The sequence below is a fragment of the Dermochelys coriacea genome, chromosome 6 (genome assembly GCF_009764565.3).
Source record: "Dermochelys coriacea isolate rDerCor1 chromosome 6, rDerCor1.pri.v4, whole genome shotgun sequence".
Taxonomy (NCBI): Eukaryota; Metazoa; Chordata; order Testudines; family Dermochelyidae; genus Dermochelys; species Dermochelys coriacea.
Window position 1 is genome coordinate 2,542,930 of NC_050073.1, and position 22,140 is coordinate 2,565,069.

The 22,140-nt window shown below is 43.1% G+C and overlaps 1 protein-coding gene and 1 pseudogene across 1 annotated transcript; both read left to right on the forward strand.

The window, feature by feature from the left end:
* Positions 1-9,295: 9,295 nt before the first annotated feature.
* Positions 9,296-10,234, forward strand: LOC119857277 (olfactory receptor 4S2-like). Its single transcript, XM_038405986.1, is given in 1 exon segment — positions 9,296-10,234. A coding segment is annotated over 1 exon segment (939 nt).
* Positions 10,235-18,381: 8,147 nt separating this feature from the next.
* On the forward strand, positions 18,382-18,977 carry LOC119856841 (annotated as a pseudogene).
* The last annotated feature ends 3,163 nt before the right edge of the window (positions 18,978-22,140 follow it).

The following is a 22,140-nucleotide window of genomic DNA, read 5'->3' on the forward strand; positions in this document are numbered from 1 at the left end:
AAAAGTTGTCATTTTTTCCTGAATTTAAATTTTCTGATGTCTTTTCATGGGAATTTTCACTGAAATAGATATTATTTCATGAAAAAAAATCATTTAAATTGATATGACATTGTCGGACAGGAAACTTTTAACAACAATTTTCCGACCAGCCCCACTGTCAACCTTTTGGATGAACATGAGCATATTATATACTCTGTGGCCTTGCTAAAATATACCAAAACTAGACAGAGCACTTATGGAACAATGGGCCAAATGCTTGATTCCTAGTCAAGTGCAGCTATGTTCCAGAATTGTCAGAACAAATCATTGCAAAAGATGGAATCTCCATCTTTTATTTTTACAATCCAGCAGAGCTTCAAAATCCTGGAGGTTGCAGGTTCCTTTAAGAATTTCCATTGATTGTTGGTAACTTAGTAACTTTTGAAGTAGGACTCGGGTCTGATGATAACTTTTTTTTTTTTATAATCTTGTTCTTATCCCAGATAAACACCAACACAGGGATGCCATGGTAACATTCAGAGATACTTAGCGTAGGTCCAGTGGGCATAATTAAAACTTCTTTGGAAAAAAAAAGTTCTGTAATGACGCAAGTTTAAAACTAAATTTTACTGTTACACACACTTAATTACTTAGCTACTTAATTACTTAGCTAATTACTAGTGACAATATGCCATGCACAATAACAATTAGGGGAATCTCCAGACGCTGAAATAAACTTGGAACAAAAGAATTACAGACACTGGTTTGCTTCACTCACGTTAGCCCAGCTCCCATGCCTGATCTAATAGTTAAAACAAAGCAAAACAAAACATTTATTGATGAATATATCTACAACCAAAACAAGAACTTTGGGTCACTCTGATCTATTGAGCTCTGTTGTTTGTTTTGTGTGGTTTCAACACTGGTGTGTTCATGAAAGTGTTTGCAAACCCCAAACTTTTCACAGATATTATTGCAAATTCTTCTGAAAATTGGTCCCAGAAAGAGTACTTTTCCACCTTTCATTATTCTCCAGATGAAAAATTTCATCCCTTCAAGTGGGGAGTAGGAAGTATATTATATGGCTTGGGTGTCTTGTCTCACAAAAGAACAAATAGCAAAGACTAAATAGTCAAGATGAGCAGTTTGTGAACAAACCATAAATTAACATCATTTGGCCCAACTACTGTCCAAATACTTATAAATACCAAATTCATTCAAAGGAAATGAGGTTCATTTGACAAATGATTTGTTAAGCAGAAACTGAGTCTAATTCCCAGTGAATACTGTTTTAAAGGAATAGTTTGGCTTTGCCATGTGCCTGCTCTGAGAGAGATGTCAGAGTCTTGGTTTTGTGTCATTACAGCTAGGCTAACATCAAAGATCTCTCATTATGGATCAATGCAGAACTGGTTCCATCAGTCGGTAAGTGACGGTGTGGGTGTTTATCCCCACTCCCAATACATATCTTGCACAGGTGAACAAAGGGCAGCCACTTCCGAAATCTGTGTGGCCTTTGATCCAGGTCCCAGTGAAATCAGTGGGAACCTTTCACTGGCTTTCACCCTAGGAACACAGCACCACTGGTAGTGCTAGACTTCCCACAGATGCTGGGTCATCCCTTCACTCCAGCTGTAGGCCCAGAGCAGTCATGCAGTGGCATGTAACCAGCATCTTGTGACAAAATGTAGTAGGACCCATTTGGCCATGCAGTTCCCCAGAGCCCTCACTGGTTGATTTTGCTATAATGTCTCTGCTGTAAAGCTCACTAAATCATTCCTTCCATGGGCCCTTGCACTGTTATGATTGAGGCCTGTAACTTTACTACATGAGCATGTAGAACAGAAATTGGAATATTGTTAAATCTCTTATTTAACTGATTGTTTAGGACTAGAACAAGGTGACATTTTTCAACTGAAACTTTTTTCCCAGCAAAAAATGCAGTTTCAGGTAAACTGATATACTTAGTGTTGATTTCACTGAATTGTTTTGGTAAGGGGGGAGGTGACCTTTTAAAAATTTCAGAAAAAAAATTTGTTTTGATTTTCCTTTAATTTTATTAAAAAAACATTAAAAATTGCTCAAAACTAAATCAACATGTTTCTTTATTGGTCAAACAAAATGTTTTATTTGACCCAAAATGAAACTTTTTTTTAAACTTTTCAATTTACCAAAATTTTGGTTTTAGTTCAACCCCAAACAGTTCCTCTCCCCCACAATTTATCTTTGGAATTTCCAGTGAACTGAAAAATCTATTTACACAGCTCTCGTTAGGAGTGATAGCTGTTCACACCCACCATTTCCTAGAGGGCTAACTCTTCATTGCTACACTTCTCAAGATCCCCCTTCCTGAGCATTGGGAGACAACTGAAGATTTGGACACAGGAGTTCCTGCATTGTCTTGTTATGTAGGAAGGTGTCAATAGAATGTACCAGATATGAACCCCATATGACATAGAAAGGCCTCAAACCTACAGCACAATCTGTTGGTAAACCATCTAATTGTAAATGTGAAGCATAGCCACACCATCACTGGCTCATTCACCTGCATGTCCACCAATGTAATATACGCCATCATATGCCAACAATGCCTCTCTGCTATGTACATCGGCCAAACTGGACAGTCACTACGTAAAAGGATAGATGGACACAAATCAGATATTATGGCAATATACAAAAACCTGTAGGAGAACACTTCAACCTCACTGGACACACAATGGCAGATTTAAAGGTAGCCATCCTGCAGCAAAAAAAGTTCAGGACCCGACTTCAATGAGAAACTGCTGAGCTTCAGTTCATTTGCAAATTTGACCCCATCAGCTCAGGATTAAACAAGGATTGTGACTGGCTAGCCAATGACAAAAGCAGTTTTTCCTTCCTTGGTGTTCACGCCTCAACTGCTAGAAGAGGGCCTCATACTCCCTGATTGAACTAACCTCATTATTCTTGCTTGCATATTTATACCTGCCTCTTGGAATGTCCACTACATGCATCCGACGAAGTCAGTATTCACCCATGAAAGCTTATTCTCCAATATGTCCGTTAGTCTATAAGGTGCCACAGGACTCTTTGCTGCTTTTACAGAACACTTAAAGAGACTAAAGACCAGATTTTTAAAGACATTTAGGTGTTGCTCCATTCTGTATTACAAGGCCTGAGTGACTTAGGCTTCTAAGTGTCTAAATCACTTTTGAAAATGAAATTTAGCAATCTAAGTTTCCGTGTGACTCAGGCAGCTTAGTTCCTGTCAATTTTGAAAAGTCAGTGTAGCTAAGTCCCTTAGCCCTTGTAACACCAAGCAGAGATATGTCTAAAAATCTGGGCTTAACTGTCAAAACGCACCAAAAGTTTGCCTGAAAGATGTGTCCAAAGCAATATGGCTTAGCTGCCTCTTCACTGATTGCTTCCAATGGAGACACCCTGAAATACCTCTGGAAACTCATTATCCCAGGCAATGACATGCTACCACTACATGAAGAAAACGAATACTTGTGGCACCTTACAGACTAACAAATTTATTAGAGCATAAGCTTTTGTGAGCTACAGCTCACTTCATCAGATGCGGAATATTTCTGCTGTAATTTTACAGCTTATTGGCTTTTAGCTCATGCTAAGTTGGCAGAAATAAGGGTTTGGGTGGGTTATTTGCTTCGGGGTGCCACAAAGGGACACTCTGGGCCTTGTGTCTATTCAGCGGGAGGGGCAGCAGATTCCTTCACCCTCTCCACCGTCTTGGACATATGGATTCTGTGCTCGTCTCTTCCATTTCGTGTGGCCACTGTCTGGTTGCACAGTGCTAGCACACACAGACCCCCACCAAGGCATGGGTCATCGGGCCTAAGAGCAGTATGGGGTATAGTACCTCAGGTCCCTTCACCAGCCTCATCCCTGACTGTACTGGGCAAATCCTGTGGGGATATAGTATAGGAGTTAATGCAGGGCTGCCCAAAGGAAGTTTTGAAGCTAGGCATGCTCCTGCCATAATGATGTCTCAGTCCCCAGTGTTTCTTCAGCTTCTGCGGCTGCCCTAAGACCAGGCTGTTAAAAGGCAGCACCCCTCCACCCTGGGGATACAGTGCCAGGAGGTAGGGCTATCTAGATGGCAGGAGCAGGGACAGCAAGGGGGAAAACTGAGTCAGCAATGGGTGAGTTGGATAGTGAAAGTGAAAGTAGTGAAAATGATTCACAACTGCTTTACAGAGGGGGGAAACCAAGGCACCGCTTTTCTGGATGGTCAGCAAGAGAAGAAGAGCCAGCAGAGCCACCAGGCAAGGATAGCTGAGGGCTCTGTGTTGTTCTTTGCTCTGCTGAGGCAGGTCATTTAGTGGACCCAGGGGTAAAGCATGGTGGAGAATTGGCCTCCCTGTGCTATAGGGCAGACACCCTGGAAGTTACAAACAGCAGCTCGGCAGGGTGAGTCAGGCAGGCCGCCGCTGACCTGACAAAGCACCGTGGCCGACGGCCAGTGTCTCCAAACAAGTACAAGGATAATTTCCTTGCTTCAAGAGGCTTTTGCCGCCTCTCCATTGTTTCCATTCATGACTGGGACAGTGGGATTTTACTGAAGCCAGCTGGAATCCCCACTTAGAGTTAGGAAGGGATTGGCAGGCCTCCAACCTACCAAATTCAATACAAAGAGAGAAGAGTCCAAGCAAACAGTTTGTGAACAACTCAGAAGTGAAAATTACCCATCTAAACATTGTCATGTGTACTTAAGAGTTACGAATATGGTCACAGAAAATCAGTATTGTTTGTATGAATGATTCGCTTAGCAAAAAAGGGGATAAATTCCCAATGAATCCTATGTCAATGGCATAGTTTGTTTGTCTCAAATGGCTGCTCTATCTGCTAAATCTAGCCATATCATTGCAATTGTGGTTTCATGACACAACGTCTTGTTGCCACAGGGAATAACTCTTAACTCTTCTCTTATGATGGGCCAGTTTGTCTATGACTGCATAAGTAGAAGAGAGGGCATCAAGCCATATTTGCTCCCCTCCTCACCCCCATGTACAGATTTCGCAAAGGCATACGAAGTACAAACATATTTTATATCCTTGACTACATGGTCCCACTACTGTTTTTTGTAGCAACCTCCATCTGTGACAGCCAACACACCATGGATGTAACTGGAGATCTCCGGAAGTAAAGGCAGGAGTTGGTACAGCTTGAATTAAAGAACAACAGCTTCAGTACTTTGGCACTGTCATAAATATAAAGGGAAGGGTAACCACCTTTCTGTATACAGTGCTATAAAATCCCTCCTGGCCAGAGGCAAAACCCTTTCACCTGTAAAGGGTTAAGAAGTTAAGGTAATCTCGCTGGTACCTGACTCAAAATGACCAATGGGGGGACAAGATACTTTCAAATCTGGAGTGGGGGGGACAAAGGATTCTAGCTGTCTGTGTGTTGCTCTTGCCAGGAACAGATCAGGAATGCAGCCTTCCAACTCCTGTTAAATTAGCAAGTAATCTAGCTAGAAAATTGAATAGATTTCCTTTTGTTTAATGGCTGGTAAAATAAGCTGTGCTGGAGGGAATGTATATTCCTGTTTTTGTGTCATTTTATAATTTAAGGTTTTGCCTAGAGGGATTCTCTATGTTTTGAATTTGATTACCCTGTAAGATATTTACCATCCTGATTTTACAGAGGTGATTCTTTTACCTTTTCTTTAATTAAAATTCTTCTTTTAAGAACCTGATTGATTTTTCAGTGTTCTTAATATCCAAGGGTTTGGGTCTGTGCTCACCTGTACAAATTGGTGAGGATTGTGATCAAGCCTTCCCCAGGAAAGGGGATATAGGGCTTGGGGGGGATATTTTGGGGGGAAGACGTCTCCAAGTGGTCTCTTTCCCTGTTCTTTGTTTAAAATGCTTGGTGGTGGCAGCACACTGTTCGAGGACAAGGCAAAGTTTGTACCTTGGGGAAGTTTTTAACCTAAGCTGGTAAAAATAAACTTAGGGGGTCTTTCATGCAGATCCCCACATCTGTACCCTAGAGTTTAGAGTGGGGAAGAAACCTTGACAGGCATGTAGGAAGGTCAGATACACATATTCACTAGTGGGTTACACTTTCACTGTGAATGGTATCAAGTGCCTATATGAGGTGGGAGGTCCCGGCACCAATGATGCTGCTAGACTTCCCAAACTTTCCACAGCAGTGGCATCCCAGACTAAGCATAGAGTGGAATACAAGATAACATCCTGGAATGTAAGCAGCAATGGCCACGTCACCAGGGATTTCCTCAGAACTCCCATCCTCCTGTGCAGCTAGGGTGTCTCTGAGAACTGAAACCACAAGCCCTGGTCCTATCACTGTTGAGTCACATTATCACATAGAAGAGAAATCCAAATGCTGTTCGATCCCATAAATCAGTGATTAAGGGGTGATGCAAAAGTCCCTGAAGTCAACCTGGTGATTTTCCATTAATTATGATGGGCATGAGTTCTCTTTGGATAAGGCCTGATCCAATGGCTGTTCACACACAGAAGGTCCACAGAGCTTGTTGCCTTTTGCCCAAGTTCTCAAGGTCCCCTTTCTAAGCATAGGAGTGAAATGAGGAACTTAACACAGGATTTTCTGTGCCCTCTTATTATGTAGGGGGCGCAAGTAGAAGGAACCAGACAATAGCAAGATCTCTAAGGCCATCTGTCAAGGTTCCTTCCCCACTCTGAACTCTAGGGTACAGATGTGGGGATCTGCATGAAAAATCCCCTACGCTTATTTTTACCAGCTTAGGTTAAAACTTCCCCAAGGTATAAACTATTTTACCTTTCACCCTTGGACTTTATTGCTGCCACCACCAAGCGTCTAACAAATATATAACCGGGAAAGAGCCCACTTGGAAACGTCTTTCCCCCCAAAATCCTCCCAAACCCTACACCCCCTTTCCTGGGGAAGTCTTGATAAAAATCCTCACTAATTTGCATAGGTGAACACAGACTCAAACCCTTGGATCTTAAGAACAACGAAAAAGCAATCAGGTTCTTAAAAGAAGAATTTTAATTGAAGATAAAGTAAAAGAATTACCTCTGTAAAATCAGGATGGTAAATACCTTACTGGGTAATCAGATTCAAAACATAGAGAATCCCTCTAGGCAAAACCTTAAGTTACAAAAAGACACAAAAACAGGAATATCCATTCCATTCAGCACAGCTTATTTTCTCAGCTATTTAAACAAAACAGAATCTAACGCATCTCTAGCTAGATTACTTACTAAGTTCTAAGACTCCATTCCTTTTCTGTTCCTGGAAAAAACAACACACAGACAGGGAGAACCTTTGTTTCTCCCCCCCCTCCAGCTTTGAAAGTATCTTGTCTCCTCATTGGTCATTGTGATCAGGTGCCAGCGAGGTTATCCTAGCTTCTTAACCCTTTACAGGTGAAAGGATTTTTCCTCTGGCCAGGAGGGATTTTAAAGGTGTTTACCCTTCCCTTTATATTTATGACACCATCACTTGGTGAAAGTATGAGAAGGCGGGGTGGGGGGGGTCATATTGAAAGATGGAGTTTGAAGACAATGAAAGGGACTAACTCTCAGCAGAAGTTTGAAAGTTTGCTTCAAATACATTTTTAAAGCTATATAGGGGAGTGCTTCTTCAACAACTATTTCCAATGGAGAAGCCTTGAAATGCCTCTGGGAGCTCATTAACCAGGCAATGATGCACTGCCACTACATATTGATTTTAAATATTTCTGCTGTGACTTCACAGTCACAGTTTTTCCCAAAGATCTTGTTGGGTCTTCGATTTTGCAGAGCGAGGGATGGAGACGCTCTTAGATCTGAGGCTTTGCGAGTTGTGGAAGTGGTTGATGTGAAAAGATTCCTGAGGGCTGCCTTGACCAAACCACTTCTCTACTTCACTGATTTGGTCTTTGCAGAATTGACAGTCAGCAAAGGACATCCTAAGACAGGGCTTGTAAAGACGGGTGTGAGGATGAAATTTACAAAGCAGAAAATCTATATAGCAGGGAGTATCTGATCACCCTCATCAACTGCTTACTGTTGTTCAGACCCAAACACCTTTGCTACAGGAGCAGGTTAGAAGCAGGGGAAATAAAACCCATCATCATCCAGGTACGTTTTAAGATCTGCATATACAACCCATGTGAATTTTCCAGCAAGGTTGAGTATTTTATGCTGTTCTTTTCCTGCTTAGCTCTATCAATGTAAAAGACAAAGAAAACACCTTATTAGGATTCTTTCCAATCTAATTCCCGGCTCCATCAATCAGTCTCCCACTAATTCACCTAAAGTATGATGAATGTGTCTAAAATCTTCATTACAAGCTTCTCTCTTGAAAAGTCTTCATATTATTTTTATTTGTTATTTTAATTTTAGTTTTGAAATGTATAAAATGGGTTTATTAGATGCTAGTCTGTAAGCAATGACCACCCCCACACTATATTTAATCCATTCCTGCTTATGACCACTCATAAATACTTTCTTTTGAACACAGACATTTTAATTCAGTCACCTCAAATCAAATGGTAACACACAAAGGGTCAAGTTTGCTAGTCAGCTTCAGCTGCTTTCCACCACTCTGGCGACAGAGTTAACTGGTCAATCGAACAGTGTTTATAGCTGCTTTGCATTTTTGGAACAGTATAAATAATCTAAAGTGTATCCGTGAGTCCTGCTGATAAATCACTGTTTCAATTCTTGTTTCAATTGGGGTTTTGTGTAAAGCTGGTCAAAATTCTCCACTAAAATATTTTTTTTTCAATTAAAATGCCTTTTCAACTAAATGTAAATTTTGTGAAAAATTTTTGTGATGAAAACAATCAGAGACCAGTTTTCAATCATTGGTTACTTAATGAGGTAACTCAGTTTCATGTTTGCATGTACAAATCAAATCATTTATGTGCTCACATGCAAAGGTAAGAGATGTGGTTATCCTTGGTTGAAAAATGGGACTTCTGAAGGTGTTTAACAATGCAATAAGAATAAAATAGAATTTGTATCATGGAAGGGCTGATTGCAAAGCATAGTTAAGGTTAAGTTTTTCACTTACAATTAAAGCCTTTGATGATTCATTGTGGGGGAAGAATAGAATGAATCATCTTCAGATTTTCCACTCTAATTATTTTGAGTATATACTGTTCATGGTAATATGTAACTCAAGCCAATTTCCTCTAGTTCCTTGAGTTACATATTGCTCATTTTTATTTTTGGACAAAATCTACCACTTCAGTCAATGCATCTTGATATTCACCTCATCACCGATCAATGTCTGTTGATTATTCCTATCCTTGTCTTGTGTCATGGCAGGTGGATTAGTGGTATTCCATATACCCAACATTTAAACTGAATACATGGAGCCCACACAGAACGTGACTGAATTCATCCTTTTGGGACTTTGCCACAATGAGGAGTTATGGCCAGTGTGTTTTGTGTTCTTTTTACTCCTCTATATCACTACTGTGCTGGGAAATCTTCTCATCATTGTCACTGTAAAGAGCAGCCAGTATCTGAAGTCTCCCATGTATTTCTTCCTCAGCTATCTGTCCTTTGTAGACATGTGCCTTTCCTCTGTCACAGCCCCAAAACTGATTGCAGACTTCTTTGTGGAGAGGAAAACCATCTCCTTTGATGGCTGCATAGCCCAGCTGTTTGTGGCCCATTTCTTTGGGTGCACTGAAATCTTCCTCCTCACAGTGATGGCGTATGATCGTTACATTGCGATCTGCAAACCCCTCCATTACACAACTATCATGACTGGATGTGTTTGTGGCTCCCTTGTGATGGCTTCATAGGTGGGCGGCTTTGCGCATTCCATGGTTCAGACTGCCCTGACCATTCAGTTACCCTTCTGTGGGCCCAACGAGATTGACCACTATTTCTGTGATGTGCACCCTTTGTTGAAACTGGCCTACACTGACACTTACCTTGTTCGCGTCATGGTCATTGCCAATACGGGGTTGATTTCCCTGACCTGTTTTGTTGTGCTGGTTGTGTCCTATGTCATCATCTTAGTCTCCTTGAGAACTCGCTCCTCCGAAGGTCGTCGCAAAGCTCTTTCCACTTGTGCCTCCCATATTGCTGTAGTGATTATATTTTTCGGGCCATGTATCTTCATGTATTTAAGGCCTTCCACTACCTTCTCAAAGGATAAGATGGTCACGGTGTTCTACACCATTGTCACCCCCTTGCTGAATCCCTTGATCTACACCCTATGCAATAAGGAGGTGAAAAATGCCATGAGAAAATTAGGGAGCAGAAAAGTGACATTAGGGGTGAAAGGAAAAATGTGATGTGTAGAATGATGGTAGTTCTGCAAAGTAATGCTGTTCAGCAGGAATTTTAGAGAAAAGAGATTTTAATATCACAGGTGTTCGGTTTTTCTGTGAAAATTCCCAATGATTTTCTCTGAATCCTGCTATTGCTATTCTACTTCAATGTGAACGCTTGCAACATTTAAGGCTTAGTGAAAAGTGGAAACTTTTCCAGTTCTTTGTTCAATTTTATACCTAATGTCAGTTAGATTATTTATTATCATTATCATAGTCCCAGTAGCACTGGAGCAGTATGACCCAGCGATAGCCCTGGACTGCGGCTCTGAAATCACGGATACTAGTCTCGGTTCTCTTACATTATGAATTTGGCTGAGTCATTTCCTTTCTCTGAACCCTTGCTTCCCTCCCATGTTTTGCCATTTTAGACTGTAACCTCTTCAGGGCAGGGACTGTCTCTTACTTATGTTTGTACAGCACCAAGCACATGGAGTCCAAGTTTCAGTTTAGGCCACTAGGCAATGCTGCAATACTACCAATAGTAATAATTTTGCATTATGGTTTCATGAATGTGTAGGCATGTGCAAACTATGAGGATCTGTTAAATAAAAATGTATATATATAAAATAGTATAAAACTGTTTGAATCCTTTTGAGCTTTTCATCTGTCCTTTTTTTACTGTGTCCCTTTGCAAACAATTATTATTATGAGTGAGGGAGAAACAAAGCTTATTGCATCTTAGGTGTAGCATGAAGAATTCTGAACCATCTAGCTTTGCGTTTAAGTACAATGCAATTTATGTCATGTCAGTGTAGTACATTTTAATTAAGCTGCCCACAGATGGTTGTGCAATATGGGTCTCCCTGGAATTAGAGCTATTTTGGAGAGAGTCATGGAATGGGGTTCTTTCGACCTATCTGAAAAGATAATGTTTGTGAGTGGCAACGGTTAAGACATTTGAAATCTGGTTCATGATCCATAATGAACAACTCCACCCTCATTTGAATACCACGATCCAACAAAAAGAACAACAAACCTGGTGATGAGATACTCATTCTGTTCAGATTTGGCTCCATTAATTACAATGATACTACTTACCTTCCTGAAGAAGCAACATTCAATTTGAGACATTAACTTCTTCTCACAGTCAATAGATTCCTGCAAAATTTCTGAGTGAGACCACCAGAAATTCAGAACACACAAAGCAGAGCATATCTCCAGTTGGTGAGAATAAGAGACTCCTCTAAAACAAATTTATATGTTCCCTCCCTATGCTCCCATCTCATACACATGCAGAAAGATCATCTTTTTAGAATATGAGCCATCAAGGCCACCCAAGAGAGCTGTCCCACTTGGATACCATGGCTATCAATCTCTGGAGAAGGAGCAACCCTGAACTTTTTCACCCTTGTGCTTGTCTCTCATGGACAAGGCTAACACGAATAGGTAAAGGAGCAAGGAGCTGTACTGTGATGACTAGGTTATTTCATTCACCCAACGAAACAGTTGGTAGAAGGCAATGGTATTTGGTTAATGTTGACTTGGGATGGTTTGAGATGGGTGGGTAAGGACCTCCTAGCTTATCACCTCCTCCACCTGTGGTTCCTGCTTCTTGGAATTTGACCCACAGTAGAAAAGGTCATGTCCCAGAAGTCCTGATACTGCATTACGAGGTCACATCAGCATGTGATGACATTGTGTCATAAGAACAGCTTGGTAAAACACTTGTTGATTCAACATAAAGATAACATGTCATCACACCATGATACTGGTTTACAATACCCCAAACAAACTTGAGGCTATTTAACTGGACCTCACCCCCAGGACCCAGGGCAAGCAGAAACCAGACAACTTCAGGAAATTTAATGGAATATATCGGACAGGTGGTAATGTCACCTTCTCAGCTATTTATTAAAGTCCGCTTTGGAGATGAATCTTTACATAGCTCTTGAGAAAGTTGAGATAAAATACAATCTTCAGGGGAACTAGTAGGGAGCACACCAGGCCCAATCTGTAATTTGGGAGAAACTATACGCAAAATTTCATGTGTGTGTATGGGCGGGGGGCAGGGGAGCGATTGCTGTGGAGGTAGCAGAGAGGTTACAGCTACTATTCCCCCTTTTCCTTCATCATTCCTGACAATCCTCTTTCCCTAACTACCTCTTGGAAGTCATGGCTGAATCCCCTTCCTCTCCCCATGTCTCTGGATGGTTGGCAAATGGGAGAGAGATGGGTGGGTGAAATGGGGTCTTCCTCACTCCCTGACACACGGCTGGGCGTGAGAGTCTGCTCTCTCTCCCTTCTCTTGGCTTGCTTTGCTCACCAGCTCCTGGACAATGTTCCGAGAATTATTGTCTTGAGTATCAGTCAGAGCCTGTAACACAACTAAATCCTTGAGCGCTGGCTGCAGATTTGGGTTCAAAATACTAATAACCCAGTGACATAAAGTGTTTGTGTATTTTGAACTCCTAGTTATTGTGACCATAGTGCTTAGTGAGTCATTACCTTAGTGAACACCTACAGTGCTGCCCAGAGGAATCAAGCATTGGGCAAGTCCCCAGCAGGTATAAATCAGCATATCTCTGTTGAAGTTAATCAGTGAACCAGATCCCTGGCTGCTGTTTGGAGTCTAGACATCCATGTCAACTTATACCAGCTCTGGATTTGGTCCTATTAACTTTTAAAGTGACAGGACATTAGTTCCAAAAACAAATGATTTTGCTTCCTGTTCTCACTGCTTGTAAGTATGATCACAGACTCTCCACGAAATCGGTTAACGATTCTTGGAGTGGGTTCCCTTGAGTATAATTAAAAGTTGGTTTTAAGGGGGTCTTAGTGCATGAAACTTTTGAATAAGTCACAGCAGCAAATCTAATTTGAGTTTTTAGCTAAATAAACCTCAAATGTTTGCCACCTAGAACTAGGCTGATGCTATATAAAATTTAAGTGCTTTGCAAATGCTACTGGAATCAGAGTTTGAACCTCAGGTCCATGAATTTTCTGCAGAAAAGGACCTAGGGGTTACAGTGGACGAGAAGCTGGATATAAGTCAACAGTGTGCCCTTATTGGCAAGAAGGCTAACGGCATTTTGGGCTGCATAAGTAGGGGCATTGCCAGGAGATTGAAGGACGTGATCATTCCCCTCTATTCGACATTGGTGAGGCCTCATCAGGAGTATTGTGTCCAGTTTTGGGCCCCACATTACGAGAAGGATGTGGAAAAATTGGAAAGTGTCCAGTGGAGGGCAGCAAAAATGATTAGGGGACTGGAACACATGACTTATGAGAAGAGGCTGAGGGAACGGGTATTGTTTAGTCTGTGGAAGAGAAGAATGAGGGGGGATTTGATAGCTGCTTTCAACTACCTGAAAGAGGGTTCCAAAGAGGATGGATCTAGACTGTTCTCAGTGGTAGCAGATGACAGAACGAGGAGTAATGGTCTCAGGTTGCAGTGGGGGAGGTTTAGGTTGGATATTAGAAAAAACTTTTTCACTAGGAGGGTGGTGAAACACTGGAATGTGTTATCTAGGGAGGTGGTGCAATCTCCTTCCTTAGAGGTTTTTAAGGTCAGGCTTGAGAAAGCCCTGGCTGGGATGATTTAGTTGGGGATTGGTCCTGCTTTGAGCAGGGGGTTGGACTAGGTGACCTCCTGAGATCCCTTCCAACCTGATATTCTATGATTCTATGATTCTGTGATTTTCAAAGAAGTTACTTTAATTATTTCTCTTTCAACTTCCTCCCAAGAAGATCAATGACTGCCAGAAGAAAGAAAAGGAGTACTTGTGGCACCTTTCCTTTTCTTTTTGCGAATACAGACTAACACGGCTGCTACTCTGAAACCTGCCAGAAGAAGAGAGCGAACTGGTCAGAGAGATAGGGAAGGAAGCTACTCACTTAGGTCAAGGTCTGCCAGCAAGGACAGAAATAACCATTGGTCCATTCTGAGCTCAGAAAGGCCTTGGTATGAAAATTTAACTCAGTGCTGACAGGATTAAATACCCTCCTCAGATCCTTAGGCACATCATTAATGACCTCTGGATTGCATAGAGGGACCCTAAGAAAGGGACTCATTTCTGGCCTGGGGGTGAGGTTTAAACATCATCTGGCAACAAACTCTTTACTGTACTGATTGGCCAATGCCACATTTTATATATCCCTGTAGGAACCAGGCTTCCCTGTAGGTTCTTAAGCTGATTGTACCTGAAGGACTTTTATTCAGAAGCAGGTTAAAGTAGCAGAAATTTAAAAAAACAAAAAACCTCAGAAAGCATTGACAATGAAGCCAATGTTACCATCCCAACTGTCTGTCTGTCCTGTGAATCTCTAATGCATCCTTCATCTAGAACTAAATAGAAGAATTTGCTGAAATATAATTAGTCTTCCACTAGGACTGTAGTTTTTGCTCCTTCCACTGATAAACCATATTTCTGAGAGTTTGTTTTCCTTTCCTTTTTCTTTTCTTACAAAGAAATTAAAACACAAAGGGGTCAGATTTTGAAAGGTACTTAGGTGCCTAAGTCACGTTAATTTTAGATACCCTTAAAAATCTGGCCCTACACCCTTTGACATGAATAAGAATCTTCCTATCGACTTCAGTGGGCATTTGACTGGGACCCTAGCGCTTGCTCAGTCCAATTAAACTCCCCCCTTTGAGGAACATGTTTTCCGTTCTCCATTCATGTTTTGTTGGTTGTTCTGTATTTAAAATGTATTGAGGCTAGAGAGAGGGGTTGGACTGACAGAGCTGGAGAGTGAATGTTCCACAGTTATTACTAGACCAGTTGCCCACCACTGAGACAAAGAAATTCCCCCAAAATGTGTCTCAGCCCACTATGCAAGACCCCACCCCTGACAGCACCTATCGGACTGGGGAATTCAGCCCCCATGATTCGGGGGGGACACATGGTGCCAATTGTGATGGTGGCTTTTGCTTAGCTGACACCTGCCCAGTCAGGAACTGTACTGAGACCTCACCAACTCATTACACATGTGCGCCTGAAGAGCCAACAGATTATAACAGTCCTGGGCAAGTCCTATGGGAATATACTATAGGAGTTAATGCAGGGCTCACCAATGGGAGTTTTGGAAGCTAGGCAGATTACTGCTTCTGCTGCCAGCCTGATGTTGCTGGAGTTCTTGTTATTTCTTCTGCCACCACGGAAACAGGCTGTGCAATTGCAGCACCTTTCAATCCCAGGGGATGCTGTGCCAGGAGGGAGGACTAACCAAATAGCTGGACCAGGGACAGGAATGGGGTGGACAGAGTCAGCAGTGGATGAATAGGAGAGCAACGCTGATGATCTACTGCTTTTCAGAGAGGAGGACACCAAGGTTGGGCTTTCTAGGATGGTCATGCATGCCGTGAGCTGTAGCCCTCCGGAGTGAGTCTCAGAGTCTGGGTCTGCAGACGTGGACTCTCTGGGCTTGTGCTACTGTGCTAAAGGGACCTGGGTGCATGTTTGGAACTTGGGCTGTGCGGCCCACCCAGGGTGAAGGGTGAATTTGCATGAATTTCAGAACCAGAGTTCCAGCCCGAGCCCAACGGCTATTTTTAGCATGGTAGCGGCAGCCCCACAAGCCCCAGAGCTTAGGCCCGGGCTCTGAGTCTCATTGCCTGCGAGAAGGAGGGAAGCACTGCTGCTGGCTTAGACTGAGTGATGGCTGAGTGGTGGGTTTTTTTTGTTTTGCTGCGGCAGGTCAGCTCGTGAGCCTTGGTGCAAAGCGTGGCCAGGAATTGGCAACCACAGGCTGTGGGGAATACATTTTGGGGGCTACAAATGACAATTGAGTAGGATGGCTCAGTCAGGTCCTTAGCTGATTGGACACCCTGGATCTGGGGAAATGACTTCCCCGATCTATGAAGTTAAAGTACAGCAGCTGGTGAGCCAGGTCTCTGAGCTGTTATGTGAATAGGTTCCTCCCTTAGTTCGCCTGGCTTTTGTCTTGAAATGGGGTATAAGGGATATTGGTTGCAGTCAAAACTGGGACAGCGGGACTTTACCTAAGCCTGCCCCTGGGAAGGGTTCGTCAGGCCATCAACCTGTTACACTCAATACAACGACGGAAGAGTCCAAGTGAATAGCTTGTGATTATGCCCAAATAAATTTGTTAGTCTCTAAGGTGCCACGAGGACTCCTTGTTGTTTTTGCTGCTATAGACTAACACAGCCACCCCTCTGAAACCAGAAGTGAAAATTACCCATCTGAACATTTTATTGTATTCTTCAGAATTACAAATATAGTAAAAAAAATCGGGGTTGCATTCACGAATGATTCGCTTGGCAAAAAAGGGGAAATTTCCCAAAGATCACTGTCACTGTTTGATCATGTCTACTGGCTTATCTTGTGTGCTAATTCTTGCAGTATTGTCACAATTGAGGTTTTGTGACCCAACATCTTGTTGCCATAGGAGTAATTAACGTCACTCATTTCTCATAATGGAGAAATATGTGGAATACTGTGTAAGTGGAAGAGAGGGTACCTACCCTTATTTCTTGCTCCCCACGTACAGATGTTGTAAAGGTATATGAAGGAAAAATATAGTCTATATCCTTGACCACCTGGTTCCAATCCTGCTTTTGTGACAGCTTCCATCTGGACTGACACATGATGAGTTTAATCAGGGATCTCCATAAGTAAAGGCAGAAGCTGGTACAGCTTGAAATAAAGAGACACTTTGGCACATAGGAAGGTCGGATATGCACATTGACTAGCGGGCTATACTTTCACTATGAATGGTATCAAGGGGCTGGAGTACAAAGCAGGAAGTCGTAGTACCAGTGGTACTGCTAGACTTCCCAAAGTTTCTGTGTTCCTCTTCCACACGAATGGGGGTCCCAAACTGAACATGGGGTGGAATACAAGTGGCATCCTGAAATGTAAGCAGCAGTGGCCAAGTCACCAGGCATTTTCTCCAAACTCTAATCATTTAGTGCAGCCAGGGTATCTTTGAGAACTAATACTGGGTGAAATCTTATTGCCCCAGTTTTGTTAGAGGCCCTGGCCCTGTATCACAGTTGTCACAATATCATCTGGAGCAGAAATTCAAATTTTAAGTCCTGTATACCAAGGATTAATGCAAAAACACTGAAATCCACAAGGTGATTTTCCATTGATTTTGTTGGACACTGGATCAGGTCTTAACTGAAGACAACTAATGGCTGTTCACACACAATGGATATTGGCCACTGAAGAATCATTTTAGACAGGACCTCTGTGATTAGTACCAATTTAGGTCATGTCTTTATGTCTCTCTAACAATAGAAACCTAACCAGAAGAACTATAAGGGTCATGATGTAGCCTAGATCATACTCTCCCAACCAACCCATGAACACAGATTTGGAGCTGTGCTAATGCAATGCTTCAGTCATCTCTTTCTGGCCTCAGGGAAATGGGAGCAGGAATGAGGGGTAGGGCCAGAGACCTCCCAGTCAATGAGCAAGAAACACAAAGTAGATGCAGAGGTAGACAGGCTCCTGTACTCCAGAAATTTGGGTTGTGATGGAGAAATGAAGGGCAGAGACGGGCTCCCCAATACAGACAATTAGCCCCTCTTCTGCCCCTCACTCTGTTCTTTCAATTTCCCTCATCACTAACAACCCTGATCCATCCATATCTTCATACATCATAGAAGAAGTCAGGGAACATCTCTGTCCTCCATGCCTGGCCAACACCCTCCTACTAATGCCACATTAAAGAAATTCAGGGAAAATTGTACAAGAAAAATTGTTTCAAAGGGTCTTAAGTTAAGTGTGACATCCCTATAATGTAGCCTCTAAAGCAGACACAATATCTGTTTTTTGGACTTGTCATTTCATTTTAACTAAGGGGGAGTCTGGTGGCACCTTAAAAACTAGCAGATTTATTTGGGCATAAACTTTCATGGGTAAAAAATCCCACTCTTATGCATCTGAAGAAGTGGGGGTTTTTAGCCACAAAAGTGGGGTAAAAAGTGGGGTAAAAGCAAGATCGAGCCCCAGCTTCACACCCCCATGTAGTTCTTCCTCAGTCACTTGTCCTTCTGTGACCTCTGCTACTCTTCCGCCATCGCTCCCAAGATGTTGCTGAACTTCTTAAGAGAGAACAATGCCATTTCCTTTGCTGGGTGTGTGGCATAGTCTTATGTGTTTGGTTCTTTCTTGGATGCAGAGTGCTTCCTCCTGGCTGTGATGGCCTGTGACAGTTGTGTGGCCATCGGCAAGCCATTGCTTTACAATATCACCATGTCCAGGCTGCTGTGTGTCAGCCTGGTAGCTGGGGCATACACAATAGGCTTGGTGGGTTCGCTAGTTCATACCTATTTCACCTTTCGGTTGTCTTTCTGCAGCTCTAATGTCATCAATCATTTCTTCTGTGACATCCCGCACTGCTAGCGCATTCCTGCTCTGACACGTGGCTCAGTGAGCTCCTACTCTTCATCTTCGTCAGCTTGGTGGAGATGAGCACCACTCTCTCGATCCTGGTCTCCTACCTGTACATCCTCCTCACGATCATACAGACTTGCTCAGCCGAGGGGAAATGAAAAACCTTCAGCACCTGCATCTCCTACCTCCTGTGTATCACCATCTTCCATTGGATTCTTCTCTTCATGTACACCAGTCCCAGTTCTAGCTACTCCATGGACACAGACAAAATGGCCTTTGTGTTCTCCACCGTGGTGATCCCCATACTGAACCCCCTGATCTACAACCTGAGGAACAAGGACATGAAGGATGCCCTGGGGAGAGTGATGTCGAGAAATTATTTTTCATCCTCTCCACATTAACATGTCTCAGAATAACAGGCAGGGGTGGGAGGCAGGCAAAACGGTGCAGCATCCCTGATGATAGCACCTTGAAAAAGATGGGACTGAGTAGGCTCACTGTGCCCATATGCTTAATGTTGCACAGTCAAACAAGGAGGCATCCAAAACTGGAAGGCACTTTTTAAAAGGTAGACCGAGCAGCTCCAATTGAAATGAGGAGGCGGATGTTTCAGAGGTAGAAAATATTGGCCAGAGATGGAATTTGACCAATGTCATGTAAATAACATTCCCAAATACTAGTGTCACCCCTCATACCATGGGATCTTTATTAGCTGCAAGTGATGGGGAGATTGACTAAAGAAGCACAGTGTCCCACAAAGCTCTGCTGGAGTGTTAGTAGCACCATGATTGACACGGATACTTCTGTAGTGAAAACATTAGTTCAGGATTCAGGTGACCTGAATCCAGCTCCAAACTCTACCATAGGTTCCCTCCATGGTCTTGGTCAAATTACTTCACCTTTTTGGACCTCAGTTCTTCATCTGTAAAGCAGAGGTGATAATGCTTCTTTTATCTTGTCTATTTAAACAGCAAGCTCTTTGGGAAAGGACTTGTCTCCACCAGGGGTTGGTACAGTATTCAGCCTGATGAGGCTGCGAGGTATTGCTGGGATTCATGATAATAGTGTATTTGATGGATATGAGCATTTGTGCTGTAATGCTCCTTTGAACAACTTGTATTTTCTTCTCTCTTTTTCATATGATGGGGCCTAATTGTAAAGATTCTTGTTTTATCCCAGTGGGGATAAAGTGGGGTTTCTTCCCCTTGGGGGACAAGGGAAGGTGGGTAATACAGGAGGAAGGAAATAAAATACATGACACAGTACTAGTGCAGGCTGTGCTTAATTTGTAATGAACGAGGTGCCAATTGGGCTAGAGCTAATGGTGCAGATATGGCTACCCCTACTCTATGTTACCCAGCAACTCACTCATGGCAGGGGACTTCTCAACTTGGTGACTGGGTTGGCTTTGTGCCCCCTTCGTGCTACCAGCCTGGTGCATGGGGGCCGGAAAGGGGGGAAGGATTTGGATCATCCTGGAAAATCATATGAAATGCAAGGTAACATCCCACAGTGGAAAGGAGGGTGTCTGTCTTTCTGAGAGTAAAAGAGACAGAGCTTTCCCCAATTCCACCCTCACCCCACACCTCACATTCATAAATGGTTGAGGGACTTATTTCTCTTTTTACCATGAGACATGCATTCACCATAACAGGACTTCACTAAAGACATGCCGCACCATTAGCAAATTCAGTCTGAAAATAAGGCGCCCATTTTTAATAGTGAAGGTAATTAACCACTAGAACAATTTACCAAGGGTCGCGGTGGATTCTCCATCAAGGACAATTTTTAAATCAAGGTTAGTGGTTTTTCTAAAAAAAATCTGTCTCGGAATGATTTGGGGGCAATTCTCTGGCTTATGTTGTACAGGTAGTCAGACTAGATGATCACAAAGGTGGTGGAATCTCCATCCTTAGAGGTTTTTAAGGCCCAGCTTGACAAAGCCCTGGCTGGGCTGGGATGATTTAGTTGGGGTTGGTCCTGCTTTGAGCAGGAGCTGGACTGGATGACCTCCTGAGGTCTCCTCCAACCCTAATCTTCTATGATTCAATGCCACTTATGTTATTGGACAAGAGAGATTCCCTATCCCAAAGGGCACCAACGCTGATGAGCGAGAGCTACAGGAGGAGGTGGAAGTGGCCTGAAAACCAGGGGGAAAGGAGGAGAGGGGGACAGGGTGAAGGAGCTGAGAGGAGAACACTGAGGATGGACAAGTTAGAGAAAGAGAGAGGAGTAGGAACATGGGAAAGGGGATGAATGGAAGGAGATGCAATGCTAGATTGTACAATTTGCCCCGAGTATGGTCAGTGGGTAGCTATACCACCCAAGGAGACCAGAAACAATCACAGTTTCTGTCATGCTTGGTGGGGGAGGAATAACTAATCATCCTGGAGCAGCCTACCCCCTTGCCCACCAGCCAGAATGTGTAAGGGGGTGGAGCCGGGGTTCCTTCCACTCCTTGTCATTTCCCCCGCCCGCTTGCTTCCAGAGGGGTCTACTGGGTGAGCAGCCCCTGCCATCTCCATCATGGCCAGAATCCATGATTTGAGCATCATTGAGCAAGGGGCAAGGGGCGAGGCCTCATTCTCCCTTGCTGAGGAAGGACTCTGACAATCTAGCCCTGAGAGAGGGGGCAGGGAGAATGGAAATCACGCGAGGAGAGAATCGCCATGGAAAGACTTAGGGGAAAGAGACGGGGAGATGTGAAAGGGAGGGGAGAAAAGGGAGAATAAAAAATAAAAATAAAGGAGATGTTGCTGGTTAATATTATTATTCATCAGAGCATGTCGGGGTCAGCGTGGGATACCAGACTGATTCCCGGGTGTGTTTGCTGTAATTAGAGTCATGGGGTTGGAAGAAGGATGACAACATCATTTTGTAGGACAAGAAGGGATTTGGAGACCCGGACATCTTACACTGGGGTAACTCCATTGACATCCCATTTTCTCCCTCAATCTCCTTTCCTCCCCACTCCCATGATAGTCATTACATCCACGCCACTCGTCCCCCAGCGCACAGTGAAAGCAACGGACTGAAACATACCCCTAGCTCCGCCCTGGGTAACTCTGCAGTCATGGGACCATTTAATAACAAAAGGAGCACAGAGTGCAACAGATTAAACCCCAGTGTACGAGTTACACTGGGAGTGGCTTTGGCCGACCCAGTGCATTTTAATTGTGTATTGTGCGCCTTGGTGAACCTGATTGCTTCAGGGATCAGGTTCCCGAGGGCACCAAGAACAGTATAAAACCTCCTGAATTCTCCCAAGTAGCAGCTTCTCTTTATGGGGAAAGCAAAGATACATCTCTCTGTCTTCTGAAGGTACATGCAGTTGGACTGAATCATGCTTGTATACAAATTCAGACACTGTGGTCATCAGCAGGGATTGAACCAAGATCTTTGGAAGCCAAAGCATCACTTTCTATACCTTGTGCTAAAGGAAAAAAACCCTCATCTTTTGAAGAAAGCAGCAATTTACAGGTGCCTGGGGTGCGATGTGTGTGCATTATGTTATGACTCTGGAATTTCATACAAAGTAATGCAAATCCCATTTTCATTTTCTGA